The 15,922-nt window shown below is 59.7% G+C and overlaps 1 protein-coding gene across 4 annotated transcripts in view; it reads right to left on the bottom strand.

Moving 5' to 3' along the window:
* Window positions 1-1,855: 1,855 nt before the first annotated feature.
* The window catches only part of LOC102443805 (peptide YY), a 50,382-nt gene continuing 36,315 nt past the window's right edge, over window positions 1,856-15,922 (bottom strand). For 3 of the 4 annotated variants that reach the window (XM_075918423.1, XM_075918422.1, XM_075918424.1), the window contains 3 exons: window positions 3,583-3,770; window positions 2,679-2,756; window positions 1,856-2,233 (listed from right to left, as the gene is read on the bottom strand). In XM_075918423.1, coding sequence (XP_075774538.1) covers window positions 2,209-2,233; window positions 2,679-2,756; window positions 3,583-3,770 — 291 coding nt within the window. In that variant the 3' untranslated portion in view covers window positions 1,856-2,208. Of the gene's footprint in view, window positions 2,234-2,678; window positions 2,757-3,582; window positions 3,771-6,583; window positions 6,749-15,922 lie in introns of those variants that run through there. The other variant, XM_006118327.3, reaches the window with a different exon arrangement.

The raw sequence follows: 15,922 nt of genomic DNA on the forward strand, positions 1-15,922 counted from the left end.
TGGATGGAAGGGGAGAGAGGCAGCAACACCCTGGCTAACCCGGCCGCTGAGACAGGGAGGCTAGAAATCAATCAAGGGCCAGGGGAGCAGATTTCAGGCAGCCACTGCACCTCTTTCCAAACCTTCCCTGTGGTGGAGGGGAGGGGAGGGGAGGGGAGGAGAGGAGAGGGGAGGGGAGAAGGAGTTTGGAGAGGAAGGAACAACGGATCCGGAGATCAGAGGAGCTGAGAGAACATCGGGGCTGCCAAAGGCTGCGGGGGGGGGGGAGGGGGAGTGAGGGGCTCTGACAGGGAGTGTCTGGAGGCTCCCTTCCCCCGAGGTGGCCAGAAACTTCAGCAGTGACTGAGGAGGAGTTTCCTCAGCCCCGACTGGCCAGGGGCATCGGCCCTAGCACCCCTCTGTTTTGCTGAGGAACAGAAGGTCAAACAACTAGAAAAGGCAAGTGGGACTTGTACCACGGCCCCTGAACTGCGGGATAGTGGGCAGAACAGGGGTCTGGGGCCCAGGACTGACCCTACCACACCATCCATCGCCCTACACGCCGATCCAGTTACCCAGCCCTGCATCCATCCACCCCCCTACATACCCAGCCCTGCATCCATCCACCCCCCTACCCATCCATTCAGCTACCCAGCCCTGCATCCATCCACCCCCCTACCCACCCATCCAGCTACCCAGCCCCGCATCCATCCACCCCCCTACCCACCCATCCAGCTACCCAGCCCCGCATCCATCCACCCCCTACCCATCCATTCAGCTACCCAGCCCTGCATCCATCCACCCCCCTACCCACCCATCCAGCTACCCAGCCCCGCATCCATCCACCCCCCTACCCATCCATCCAGCTACCCAGCCCCGCATCCATCCACCCCCCTACCCACCCATCCAGCTACCCAGCCCCATATCCATCCACCCCCCTACATACCCAGCCCTGCATCCATCCACCCCCCTACCCATCCATTCAGCTACCCAGCCCTGCATCCATCCACCCCCCTACCCACCCATCCAGCTACCCAGCCCCGCATCCATCCACCCCCCTACCCACCCATCCAGCTACCCAGCCCCGCATCCATCCACCCCCCTACCCACCCATCCAGCTACCCAGCCCCATATCCATCCACCCTACCCACCCATCCAGCTACCCAGCCCCGCATCCATCCACCCCCCTACCCACCCATCCAGCTACCCAGCCCCATATCCATCCACCCTACCCACCCATCCAGCTACCCAGCCCCGCATCCATCCACCCCCCTACCCACCCATCCAGCTACCCAGCCCCATATCCATCCACCCCCCTACCCATCCATACAGCTACCCAGCTCCATATCCATCCACCCCCCTACCCATCCATTCAGCTACCCAGCCCCGCATCCATCCACCTCCCTACCCATCCATACAGCTACCCAGCCCCCTATCCATCCACCCCCCTACCCATCCATTCAGCTACCCAGCCCCATATCCATCCACCCCCCTACCCATCCATTCAGCTACCCAGCCCCATATCCATCCATCCCTCTACATACCCAGCCCTGCATCCATCCACCCACTTACGCACCCATTCAGCTACCCAGCCCCATATCCATCTATCCTCATACTCCTCTGGCTCTGTCTGGCACTCTCTGCTCTATCTATCCCCATCGATGCGCCCATATCCATGCACAGCCCTTTTCTTCCAGCCACCCTCCCTCTGCATACACTCCCAGCTCTCCGGGCTCCGTGGGCCTGCTGGGACCTGACGTCCTCGATCCCCTGCTCCCCCCAACCAGACCTTTCTCTCCTTCCCAGCCCCCAGCCCTGCGCCCTACGCTGGGCCTGGGGACAGAGACGCTAAGGGAGCCCGGTGCTTTCCATTCAACTTGCTCTTTATTGTGGAGGCAGAGACCAGAGACTCCGCTGGGAACAGATGCGTAGAAACGACGTACAAAATAAAGCCGCCCGGCGCGGGGGCAGCGAGGGGCTGGGGTTTGGCCACTTCACACACATCATGAGAACCGCAGCCCGCAAAGGGGCACACCTGTGGCTGTGACCCCGCCACGGGGAACCCTCAGCCCCATGCTGTCTCTGGAGGGGGAGGGGCTGGGAATGGGGGGAGGGAAGAGCCTCTTGGCAGAAAGATTCCCAGCTCCTCAGGGCACAATGAAAACCGCAAATGACACCAAAAGACGGGACCAGTGAACGAGGCCGTGGGGGTGGGGCAGGGGGAGCGCGTCACCAGGTGTAGGAGTCCTCGTACCTGCCGGAGAGACATCGGGGTAACAGCGGGCACAGCCCCCAGCCCCATTAGCCCCCTCCTCAAGCCCTGCCCCAGCCTGGTCCCTCCACCCCACCGAACCCCATGAGCAGGGAGCAGCCCCCTGCTGGGCTACACTTGTCCCTTCCCCAGCCCTATGGGGAGGGCAGGGCTAGGCTGGTGGGGGGGTCATGGAATTGACGATCCCCCCCGCTGCACCCCAGCCCACTTCTCCCCCAGCTCGGCACTGCTCATGTGGGAGCCATGCTCAGAGTTTGGATCCAGATTCCAAGTCCCCTCGTGGGGGGTCTCTGGGTCTGGGAAAGGGGCAGGGGCCGGTTCCCAGGAGTTTGTCCCAGGGTGCCTTGGACCCCAGCATGGACCTGCCACGTCGGTGTGGGGGGCGCCCCCCTGGAGTGGAGGGAACCCCAGGGGAGGGGGCACGCACCGTGATCTGCCATTGTCACTGCTGTCCCCCAAGAGCAGCTCGGACATCAAGGCCTCTGGGCTGGATCGCTTCCCGTACCTGGGGGGGGAGGCAGTTAAACAGAGCACCGGGTTCACCAACCCTGCCAGCATTACCCTCCCCCTCACAGCAACGGGGAATGGAGTGGGGGGCTCTGAGTGCCTGCAAGTGGCTGGGGGCCCAAGGGGGGCAGGGGCCTGGCAGAGGAGGTTGCAAGCAGCCCCTGCCAGTTTGCAATTGGTGCGTTTTAGCCCCTGGCAAGCAGCCCTCCCCCTCCCTCCCCCCCCCCCCCCCGGGGCAATGGGAGTTGGTGGAGCTGGTGCCTAATGGGCCATTTCCTGGCTGCCATCTCTGCCGTGCTCCCTAAAGGGCCCGGCAGCCTGCCTAGTCCATGGGCTACGCTGGGAGATTCTCCAGGGCGGGGGAATGAAACGGGATGCTCGCCAAGCCATGAGCTGGGACCAATGCTGCAGACAGATCTGGCTGGCTCTGGGGGCTACGGGAATGCCCCCGTCACTCACTCTCACACAGTCGCCCACAGAGCCCGGATTTGGGCACAAAGAGGTGAGGAGACAGTCTGCTTGTGCACAAACATGGCTTCCTGTGCACCCCACAAGGCTATCCCCAGGTACAGCCATGGCCTTTCCTGCGCAAAACCCACAGAGGTTCCTACACATACACACCGCTGCCCAAACAAACGTGCACACACGCACACACACACACACACAAGCAACTGCACAAACACACAGACTCATACACAAATCTGGACCCTCATGTCCAGATGCACGGACAATGCACACTCACACACTGGTGAAAACACATGCACGTGCACAAACACACCCACCCAGGCACAAGCACAAGCAGAGCCCAGCCTGCCCCCACGCACCGCTGCCTTGTCACCAAGTTGATGTAATGTCGGAGGGCAGAGAAGTACTTGGCCATTTCTTCTGGGGAGGCATCGTCTCCGGGGTTCTCTGGCTTGGGGGGGTAGGCCTCCACCAGCACCCCCAAGCAGAACAGCACGCACAGGGTCGTGGCAACCAGCACGGGCCAGAGCTTCACAGAGGCGACCATCTGGGAAAGGGACAAAAACACCAGGCAAATACAGAGGCCCCCTCCCGGCCTCGCCCCTGCCCCCAGCGCGGAGGGCAGTTGCATTTCTGTGGGGCAAGACCCACTAAAAGTGGCCTTGAACTGCGTGAATCTCCAAGCTGGGGACAAAGGTTCCCCTTGGCCGCGGCTAGACCCAGTTCTGCCCCCGTCACCCTGCGACCAGCACGCCCGGGCCTCGAGTTTGAAGCTGCAATAGGACAGCTCTGGCTCCCACCTGCCCATGTGGTCAAGGGCATGGGACACCAGTAAGGGCCTGGCTCTGCCACTGAGCTGCTGGGAGCCCTGGGCAAGTCACTTCTCATCTGTGTGTCTCTCAGCTGGCAGTTCTGCCTCCCAGGAGGTCGTTATCATACAAATCACAACAGGAGCAATGGTCCAGCTGCAGCCAGGCCCCATCCCCTATGGGGCAGATGAGCCTTCCCAGTCCCCAGAGGACAGCTTGCTGTCACACCCCGCCCAGGGGACACCCCCATGCACCAAGGGGACCACCCCCGAGTTAACGAGCGCCCATGCACACGAAGCAGGGGCCAGGTTTTGTTCCCCTTTTCTGATTCCTGGCCTGTGGTTCCACGCAGCATTGAGGGTCCTCTCATTCGTGCTGGGGCTGCTCCCCAGGGCCGTGTGATTGTAACTACGAGGTGAATGTGGCTTTTGGGGGCCCCGCACACAAAGCTGGGGCCTTCCAGGGAGCCTGAATGCAGCACCCAGCACCCTCTGGCGTCCCATAAACACGTCGTTTTCCTACCACCCCAGCACAGCTCCGGGGTGGGACACAGCAGCTGGTCACACTGGCAGCCTGATGCGCGGGGCATTGCTCCAGTGCAGCACAGATCAGCCTCTGGGCCCCGTTTCTGCTTCCCAGGTGTATTGCAGGGGATGAACACACTGGTATCGGGCAAGGTGCTGTGCAGTGGGGGAGCGAGACTCCTCTACACCTATTCATGCAGGACCCAGACCTACCCGGACGAAGGATGCAGCTAGGACCAGCCTGAGCTCTGTTGCGCCTATCGCGTCCCCTTGGTGCAAATGCCCAGAGCTCCCTGGGCGTGTGTGTGCATCCGTAGGGTGACAGGGGTAGCGCTCGCCCACTGGCTGTGTGCGGGAGCTGCACAGATGAGAGGAGGGGCCCAGAGGGGTCGCTCTGTGCCGCGTTTCTCTGCTCGACAGTGATTGTAAAGGGGGAGGGGCGCCAGGCTCCGCATGCCCATCACCACAATTGCTTTGCGCCAGACGGTGCCCGTGGCCGATGGTGCCCTCACCCAGCATGGGCCACAGGGCACACGCTGGGCCACAGGGCTCTGCTAGGTGACGCCACCGAAATCAGCAGCAGACCCCCGCCCCGGCGTAATGCCGCTGCTTCCAAAGGGGTCCGCCGGGCTGACCCCAGCACGCGTGCCTCCCTAGGAAACATGCGGCCCTGCCCCGCTTTCCTGGAAATGTGGTGAGCCGCGACCCTGCGCTGAGCCCCTCACTCCCCACCCGCCCCTCCCCCAACTGAGACAAAGTGAGAAAGCAAGCCGCCGTCCCCCCGCCCCTCCCCCTCTGCCCCAGGCTTTCCTCGTTAGGAAGCTTTGCATTATGGTAGCACCAGCAAACCCTAGGCATGACCTAGGACCCTTGCTGTGCCAAGCGCTGGACATTAAGGTATCTCGGTGCACCCCAGGGTGCATTATTAGGATACTACATCAGAACCAAGGACCGGCCAGACTGGGTCAGACCAAAGGTCCCTCTAGCCCAGCATCCTGTCTCCTGGCAGTGCCCAATGCCAGGTAGCACCTAGGTGCCCCAGGGACCCAGTGTCAGGCACTGCACATTATTAGGGGTGTTACGGTAATACCTAGGCAGCCCTGGAGGAACCCAGTGGGCCAGGCACTGCACATTATTAGGGGTACTACAGTAGCACCCAGGCAGCCCCAGAGGAGCCCAGTGGGCCAGGCACTGCACATTATTAGGGGTATTACGGTAGCACCCAGGCAGCCCCAGAGGAGCCCAGTGGGCCAGGCACTGCACATTATTAGGGGTACTACGGTAGCACCCAGGCAGCCCCAGAGGAGCCCAGTGGGCCAGGTACTGCACATTATTAAGGGTATTACAGTAGCACCCGGGCAGCCCCAGAGGAGCCCAGTGGGCCAGGCACTGCACATTATTAGGGGTATTACGGTAGCACCCAGGCAGCCCCAGAGGAGCCCAGTGGGCCAGGCACTGCACATTATTAGGGGTATTACGGTAGCACCCAGGCAGCCCTGGAGGAGCCCAGTGGGCCAGGCACTGCACATTATTAGGGGTATTACGGTAGCACCCAGGCAGCCCTGGAGGAGCCCAGTGGGCCAGGCACTGCACATTATTAGGGGTATTACGGTAGCACCCAGGCAGCCCCAGAGGAGCCCAGTGGGCCAGGCACTGCACATTATTAGGGGTACCACAGTAGCACCCAGGCAGCCCCAGAGGAGCCCAGTGGGCCAGGCACTGTACATTATTAGGGGTATTACGGTAGCACCCAGGCAGCCCTGGAGGAGCCCAGTGAGCCAGGAGTGGCACATTCCCACCCTGCTTGACCAGTAACTACACCCACTGCCTCTCTCCCCCGCCCCCCATGGTGGGGGGAGTTAGAGACAGGGGATTGAACCCCCCAGACCCTTCCCTCCCAATCGCACTGGGATGCCCCCAACCATGGGGGTGTCTCTGCTTGCCTGGGGGGCCCCTGCTGCCCTCCGCCATGCCCCCCACAACCTCCCCGTGTTCTGCCCCGGCCAGGCCCTGGCCCGGCTACTCACCGTGGGGAGGCGTCGGGTGCAGGAGCCGGCTGGATGCGAGGAAGATGCTGGAGCTTCCAGTCCCTCTGGCTGCTCTGCTGGCTGCTCACCAGCCAGGGGCTTTATAGCCCAGCTGGCTCTGGGAATTAAAGAAGGAGGAAGGCTCCTCCCCTCCCCCCAGCATTCACTGATCAATGTGCTGCCATCAGCCACTCCCTGTGCCTCCTCCAGGACAGCGGGGTCCCTGCCAAGGGAGGGGCCCTGGGATGAGCCCCAGGGAAAGTGGCAGAGATGGGCATGTCCCAGCCCAGGGTGGGAAGAGGGGTTGGAGGGGGTGCCAGTGTTTGGACTCAGGAGTCAGGGTAGGTCACAGTCGGGGGGGGGGGGGGGGGCTAACCTCAGTGTCCTGGCCAAAGCCCCAGATCCCCTCAGCTGGACCCTCGCACCCGGTCCCAACCTGTTCGGTAGCCCCGCTAGGCGCTGTTACACAGGCACCATGTTCCAGCCCAGAGGTGGCTGCACTTCAGCTCTGGGCAAAGTGTCTCTGGTTGGACAGCGGGTGACTGTCCTGACTGTAGGGGGATCACGCAGACAGGAGCAGCCACATGACAACATCTGTACAGGTAGGAAACGGTGGAAGAAAAGAGTCGGGATGACAGACAAGAAGTGAAGAAAATCAGAAAGCTAAAAAGAGACAGACAGCTGCCCAAGTAGACCCTCTGCCTGGCAGCATACTGCAGATTCTACGGTGTCTCTGTGCAGCTCAGCTCTTTCTTTCTTCTCACCTCCGACCTGCCTCATAGTCCATCTCAGTCTTTCTTTTTCTTTCTGCCAGTCAGTCAGACAGACGGTGCACAACCAGCTTCTCCAACGCTCGCTCTTTAGCCCCCTTGGCCAGGACCAGCCATAAACTCAACCCTCGTGTTCCCCAAATGCCAGGCCTGGAGAGCTTCCCTGTAGCCTGACCCACTCCGGAGGGCCCAGAGAACCCAGACCATGGGAGCGTGGGGCGGCCAAAGGGTTTGTTGCCAGGTATTCTCACAGCCAGCTATTTGGGGCAAGGTCTTTTTGCAGTCTGTTCCCTGCCCAGCCCAATGTGGCCCAGTCTCTAGCTGGGGATCTCTGGGGGCTAGAATATTAAACAATATACGTGGCAGCACTTGATTTGTGTGGCGTGAAGCCACGGAGGAGCCACGGCCAGGGATCCCAGCTGAACACTGCTTGCCCCTCGGCACTGCACCACGCCAGTGTGTGTTCTCTGGGCCACCTCTTCTGGAACAGGCTCCAAAGCATTTGACTGGGGCCAGTTCCCACGGCCTTTGCCTGGCAAGCCAACATTGCCATAAGAACCAGAACGCAACCGGCCTGGCCAGGCCGGAGGAAAAGCCCCTAACTCCCTTCTTTTCTCCGGCCCTTTGGCGACTCCCACTCTCATTGCTCCTGCCCCGCCGGGCGTGTCGCGTGCTGCTCCAATGGGAAATTCTCCTCCGCCCGGTTCCTAGCCCTGTGGGTTTGAGATGTGGATCCTGGATCTCGTCCATCCCCCAGAGCGGCTCAGGGCTCTCTCCCGCAGGTGGGAGCGATGTGATCTGCGGGGCAGGCGGAGCCCACAGCTTACTGAACGGGAGCTGTTGGCTCTGCAGTGACAGTGTTGCGCTAGGGCTACACAGAGCAGCTGGAGAGCTGGGGCAGGCTGGCTTTGCTCCAGTACATGTGCAGGGTCCCAGGCAGGACTGGGCTGGGGCAGCCAGCCTGTGCCAATCCCCGCCACGCTGCCGGTATTGCACCCCTTGAGCGAAGGGAGGTCAGGTATGTCCCAGCATGCTGCATCCCACCACCCGTGGCAGACTCGGGCTCCCCTTTGCCTCTGCCAGTGGGCAGAGTGCAGGGGAAATGGACAGAGGGGAAGGCCAGGCACCATGTGCCCCAGCACCAGATCACAAGGCTCTGTGGTTTGCCACAGCCCCAATCCACGCATGGGGTCACCCAGGGTGGGTGAGGTAATTGCGTCTCACTCCACACAAGGCTGTTTGGGGGACGGTGCAAGGGCAGGGGAGGGGGCGGCAGGACGAGCTATAAATAAACTCTGTGCACACGTAGTGACTCAGTGGTGGCGGGGAAAGGAGGACAGGAAAACAAAAGGCAAACTCTCCTAAGCTGCTTACGAACTGCAAACAGCTCTGACACCGCAGTCAGCTCCCCACTCTGCCGCTGACGCCCTGGGGGACCTTATGCAAGTCACTTAGACCCAGACCCTCAAAGGTATTAGGCGCTGTGCGCCCAGGGGAGTTAGGTGCCTGGATACCTCACAGAGTCTGTGCCTCAGTTTCCCATCTGTACTATGTGGATAAAACCATTGCCCTTTGGAGGAGGGGAGGTTGTCAGGATGAATCCAATGATTCTGGGGAGGTGCCTGAAGTGGAAGAAAGGATCCAGGGCTGGAGATGACAGAGAGCATCACTTCCGGGTGCTAGTCCAACACATAGCAAGAGACAGTCCCTGCCCCCAAAGATCCCGGTTGAAATAGATGAGACAGACCCAAGCTCAGAGAGGAAAACTGAGTCACAGAATAAGGGATGTGCCCAAGACTACAGGCTAAATATGTGGCAGAGGTGAGACTAGAACCCAAGTCTCACTACACTGCCCTAGGCACTGGACCATACTGCTGCTGGAGAAAGCCCAGAGGAAATTCACTGAGACTGTCCTGGGGACTGACCCACTGGCACAGGGACCCTGCCAGCCGGCTCAGCTAGGCAGCCACGGTAAACCTTGGCGAGACATGCAGCACAGTGGCCTGCCCCGTGGCCCAGGAGCTGGCATTTGCGGAACAGGGGAGCACTCGTCTGGGGAATGAGCGCTTCATCCGCAGGTACAAAGAACAGGCAGCAGCTCAGAGCACTTTTCCTCAAATCCCAGCCACCTCCCTGGTCCTGGGGCCTGGCTGAGCGTCCCCTCCTGTGGCCCAGCTCCAGGTGGCCAGTCCAGTACAGCTGCAGGGCCCTAGGACAAACGGCAGGGGCAGGGCGTCGGCCCACTGACAGCAGCCTGGCGACGTGCCCCGGAGCGTGACATGCCCCGCGCACCAGCCCACGTGCTCTGATGGATTCGTGCAATGGGGAACTTTGGCTGCGTGGGATGCCACTGACCCACGGAAAAATCAATCCGGGGCTGCACACAAGGGAGACATGCAAAAACCTGCTTCTCAGTCGGGGCCACGTCAGGTTTTTTGCGCTTCTCACTCGTGTGCTGACCCTGCGCAGCAGAGGCGGTGGAATGGACCGTGCGTGAAGACTGGACTGTCCCCTTTAGGCAGAGCAGGGTTAGATGCACTTATACTAACCCCTTGCTCTCCCATAGGCCTTCCCAGCCTAGCTCTCATAGCACTCTACAAATGAGCCCAGTGCCGTTACTTCTGCTTTTACACGTGGGGAAACTGAGGCAGGGGATAACATGACTTGCCCTAGGCCACAGCAGGAATAGAATGAGACTGTCCCCACAGAGCATGGGGCGGGGAGGCCGGACCTTGCCCTGACACTCTGTTTGCTCGTACTCTGGCTCCTTCTACCTCCACCAAGCGTTTGTTAAAAGTTCATTTAAAAACTCTGCTTAAAACAAACGCCAAATGACTTACACACACACACACACACACGTGTGCAATCTCACACACACACACACACACGTGTGCAATCACACACAGAGCCGGCCATCGCCTCATAATTAGAAAGGTGAGTGATTAGTTAATTAATCTCTGCGTCGCAACCGGATCTCTCATTAAGACTCTGATTACTCTACAAGAAAGTTCCCTGGGCCAATCAATAGTCACCGAAGCCCCTTTATGGACTGATGAGTTGACCTTTGCAGCTCAGTTTCATTACATCCATTGCCGGGCTGGGGGATAATTCTTTATGGATTTGGCATTAAGACCAATGCGCCAGATCCCGGGAGACTTGCTTCGTCTTCTCTCAGACAAAATTCTCATTGACGTTCCAGGGGCATTTTCCCTGAATATTGACCACAGAGCGGCCCAGCTTCCAGTGCACCACAAAGCACCAGGGGATAAGTGGGGTGTGCAGCAGAGGCGAGGACTCTGGCAGGGTCACTCACCCCAGCTAGGCTCCTTTGGGTGCTCAGACCCAGGCACTGGCCACGCTCACTACACTGCACGTCAGCAGTGCCTCGCGGCCTCTAGTGCTCGTGGAACCGCCACCATGCGGATTTGAACCTGGGACCCTGAAGCTTAGTTCAGGAAAGCCAGCTGGCTCCCAGCCCAGCTTGTAGAGGTCTCTTGATTTTTTCTGTTGCTGTGGTCTGTGTGCCACTGCATGGGCCAGTGAACCACACTAGAGCTATGTCTACGCTCGCGTCTTGCGCGAGTAATATGCAAATGAGACTAAGCGTGGAATATCGCCGAGCCTCATTTGCATAACTAATGAGCCGCCATTTTGCAGAAGAGGCTCTTGCGCAAGAAGGAGCGTCTACACTGCCCCTCCTTGCGCAAGAAAACCCCCCTTGACAACGCCGCTACACCTGTTACTTGAGAGGAAGAACGGCGTTGTCAAGGGGGGTTTTCTTGCGCAAGGGGCCGTGTAGACGCTCCTTCTGGCGCAAGAGCCTCTTCCGCAAAATGGCAGCTCATTCGTTATGCAAATGAGGCTCGGCGATATTCCACGCTTAGCCTCATTTGCATATTACTCGTGCAAGGAGACGCGAGTGTAGACATAGCCCAGGTGTGTGGGTTACACTCGCTTTCTGACAGACCAGTCACAGCACCCCTGGAATCAGCGCACTGGAGACAGGAATTGCAGAATGTTACCAGCCAACACCCTCGTGGCTCCAAGCCACAAACATCTAATGGGGAAACTGAGCCTAAGAGTGACACTCCAGCCAATCAGGGAACGGAAAGCGACCCACATGACCCTTTTGAGGCCAATCAAAACCCAGCTCAGGTTTCAAATATTCTTCCAGCATCTACAGGCCAAGAACCCGTCACAGAAATGATGGGACGGAGCATTCTGACTACCAAAGGCACTTAGAAAACCAGGGTGGGTTACAGAAATCTCCAGATTCAGAATAACAGCGAGAGTTGCTGACTAAAGCAGAGACTTCTAGGCCTGGCAGGGCTCTCAGGACGTCATCTAGCTGCTCTCCCCATGCGAGGCAGGACCAAGCATACATGGACCATCCCTGCCTGTGGTTTAAAAGCACCAAGGAGTCAGGCCCTACGAAAGTCACAAGGTTTGGATTCAATACTTGGGGCCACAGTAGCTTTGGGGTGATCATACATCAGAATTTGACAGCGGCCTGCAACTCCCTGAAGGGGGGTTCCAGAGAGGCTGGAGAGAGGCTGTTCTCAGTGGTGGCAGAACAAGGAGCAATGGGCTCAGGTTACAGCGGGGGAGGTCTAGGTTGGAGATTAGGAAAAACTATTTCCCTAGGCTGGTGGGGAAGCACCGGGCTGGGTTCCCTAGGGTGGGGGTGGAATCTCCATCCCTAGAGGTGTTTAAGTCCTGGCTGGGCTGATTGAGTTGGGTTGGTCCTGCCTTGGGCAGGGGGCTGGACTCGGTGCCTCCTGAGGGCTCTGCCCGCCCTGGGGCTCTAGGATTCTCTGTCGAGGTGGCACTCGGTGAACATGCCTGGAAGGGGTCTAGTCTCAGGTTTCCCTTCAAGCTGTTTCCTGAGGAACGCCAGCCCCCCGGGGGCGCCCACCCGAGCCCCAGGCGCACACCCCAGCCCAGCGCCTCCTTTCGTGCGTGCCGGCCACCTTCCGAAGCAGGGCAGCAGCCCAGAGCAGACGCAACGCGCCCAAGGCCAGCACTGCCGTGGGGAGGATGGGCCACATTTCAGTGCCCTTTCGCCCCAGCGGCCAGGTTGCAATGTCACATGTAAGTCAGTTGTATTAATAGTTGTAATTCCACACTAACCCTACACACCCCGACGTGCTCACCGCCCGGCACTGAGGAGGTTCCTGCCTGGGCCAGCCGTACCTTTCCTTTGCCTCGGGGTGTTTTTCCTCAATATCTCTAACCTAAATCGCTCTTGCAGCCAAGTCAGCCAAGTCCTTCTTGTCCGGCCGGAGGCCATGTCTACACGGGGCTTTTCTGTGGAAGGGGATATGCAAATGATGCGCTCATTTGCATATCTTCTTCTGATTCTTTTTGCGGAAGAGGTTTTGCTGATGAAAAGCCCCGTGTAGACGGGGCCATTTGTCGGAAAAACCCTTTTTCGCAAGATCCTGTAAACCTCGATTTTTGAGGAATAAGGGATCTTGCGAAAAAGGGTTTTTCCGACAAATGGCCCCGTCTACACGGGGCTTTTTATCGGCAAAACCTCTTCCACAAAAAGAATTGGAAGAAGATATGCAAATGAGCGCACCATTTACATATCCTCCTCCACAAAAAACTGCAGCGTAGACATAGCCTGAGGCCAGAGAGAGCAACTGAGCGTCGTGCTCTTCCCACAACCTGAACCTGTTCTCCTGTCCCCACCGGCCTCCTGCCTGGAATCCGCAGGGCCATGCAGCCGGAGCCATGTGCCAGTGTAACAAGCCCAGCCGATCTGCCATCGCTTAAGCCGAGGGCGCAGCTCACACATCCAATTGCTCCTTGAGTCCTGTCTGAGCTCCGCTAGACCCTGTCCCTGGAAAAGGGTCACTTAGGAGCATGGCAGATGCCCCTTCCCTGCCTTTGGTGGGGTACGTACCCAGCCCCTGCCAAAATGGGGGGACAAACTTCCAAACCAAGTCCCTGAGGGTAGGAGCGTGAGCTGGGGGTAAAGCAAAGGGCTGAGACGGGGCAGTCCAGGGTCCTGTGACTGGCTCTGGGAGGGAGCGAGGGCTAATGTTCAGAGCAGGCAAACGGCGCTCAATGCAATCTAGTGGCTACTGCAGGGCACTTGGGTTATAGCCCTAGCTCCAGCTGGGAGTGATGTCTAGTGGTTAGAGCAGGGTCAAGCTTCCTGAGTTCTAGTCCCACCTCAGCTTTGTCCGTGCCTCAGTTTCCCTGTCTATAAACCAGAGACAACGATACCCCCATGTGACAGTTAATGGACTCATTTTAGCAAGATGCTTTGAGCCCCCCGGACAGGAGGGGCAGAGATTTATTACGCTCCCCAAACCAAGTTATTTCTTTATTCTGAGCCCATCATCTGAAGTGGACAAAGAGAACCCTCATTGTCCCCTTACAAGGTCCTGAGGCAGTTTCCAGGGTCGAGCCAGGCTGATCCGTCAGCGCCCGGCTCGTAGGCAAGACACACGTTTGCGAGAGCTGATGCAAGCACCTGACAAATCACATCATCGATCTCACTTACCAGCCAGCTCTCTGACACGGCGATGGTCAAACCCCCGCCACAGACACGACGCTGCCGCTTGGCCGCGGAGCTAACCCGCAGCTGAACCCTGCTCCCATTTGCTCTAATGGCCCCAGTGGGGGAGCGGAGATTTGAGACATCTATCTCTGCGCCTCCTCTTGCTGACAGCCCCGCCGGGGAGCTGGGGCCGTTCAGAGCCTCTCTCCCACACGCACAGCTGGACCGCGATAGAGAGAGGCAGTCGCCTGGCGGGTGGGGGTTCGACAGCGACCGCCGTTCCCCTTCCCCCACGGCGCAGGGTTTCGGCATGACCGCTTGTGAGTGCACGTGGAGGCACGCAGGGTCCGACTGTGCCCATGCAACTGTGGGTGCGTGAACAACGGTGAGTCTCTCCCACACACCTGTCATGGACATGCACGTCCCTCCTCTCAAGCACCCGCATGTACCCCTCCGCTGTGACACACACAGCTACGCTCCCAGACCCACGCTCGCCCTCCTCGGCTGTCATCTGCTCACACCCACGGCCAGGCACGCACGCCCCCAAGCTTTCACACTACCACACTGAGCTCCCGACCTGTGAGCTCACACACGCCCAGACACACCCACGGCCAGGCACGCACGCCCCCCAAGCTTTCGCACTACCACACTGAGCTCCCGACCTCTGAGCTCACACACGCCCAGACACACCCACGGCCAGGCACGCACACCCCCAAGCTTTCACACTACCACACTGAGCTCCCGACCTGTGAGCTCACACGCGCCCAGACACACCCACGGCCAGGCATGCACACCCCCAAGCTTTCACACTACCACACTGAGCTCCCGACCTGTGAGCTCACACGCGCCCAGACACACCCACGGCCAGGCATGCACACCCCCAAGCTTTCACACTACCACACTGAGCTCCCGACCTGTGAGCTCACACGCGCCCAGAAACACCCACAGCCAGGCACGCATGCCCCAAGCTTTCACACTACCACACTGAGCTCCCGACCTGTGAGCTCACACATGCCCAGACACACCCACGGCCAGGCACGCACGCCCCCAAGCTTTCACACTACCACACTGAGCTCCCGACCTGTGAGCTCACACACGCCCAGACACACCCACGGCCAGGCACGCACGCCCCCAAGCTTTCGCACTACCACACTGAGCTCCCGACCTCTGAGCTCACACACGCCCAGACACACCCACGGCCAGGCATGCACACCCCCAAGCTTTCACACTACCACACTGAGCTCCCGACCTGTGAGCTCACACGCGCCCAGACACACCCACGGCCAGGCATGCACACCCCCAAGCTTTCACACTACCACACTGAGCTCCCGACCTGTGAGCTCACACGCGCCCAGAAACACCCACAGCCAGGCACGCATGCCCCAAGCTTTCACACTACCACACTGAGCTCCCGACCTGTGAGCTCACACACGCCCAGACACACCCACGGCCAGGCACGCATGCCCCAAGCTTTCACACTACCACACTGAGCTCCCGACCTGTGAGCTCACACACGCCCAGACACACCCACGGCCAGGCACGCATGCCCCAAGCTTTCACACTACCACACTGAGCTCCCGACCTGTGAGCTCACACACGCCCAGACACACCCACGGCCAGGCACGCACGCCCCCAAGCTTTCACACTACCACACTGAGCTCCCGACCTGTGAGCTCACACACGCCCAGACACACCCACGGCCAGGCACGCACGCCCCCCAAGCTTTTGCACTACCACACTGAGCTCCCGACCTCTGAGCTTACACACGCCCAGACACACCCACGGCCAGGCATGCATACCCCCAAGCTTTCACACTACCACACTGAGCTCCCGACCTGTGAGCTCACACGCACCCAGACACACCCACGGCCAGGCATGCACACCCCCAAGCTTTCACACTACCACACTGAGCTCCCGACCTGTGAGCTCACACGCGCCCAGAAACACCCACAGCCAGGCACGCATGCCCCAAGCTTTCACACTACCACACTGAGCTCCCGACCTGTGAGCTCACACATGCCCAGACACACCCACGGCCAGGCACGCACGCCCCCAAGC

This window comes from Pelodiscus sinensis, unplaced genomic scaffold, assembly GCF_049634645.1.
Source record: "Pelodiscus sinensis isolate JC-2024 unplaced genomic scaffold, ASM4963464v1 ctg70, whole genome shotgun sequence".
NCBI lineage: Eukaryota > Metazoa > Chordata > Testudines > Trionychidae > Pelodiscus > Pelodiscus sinensis.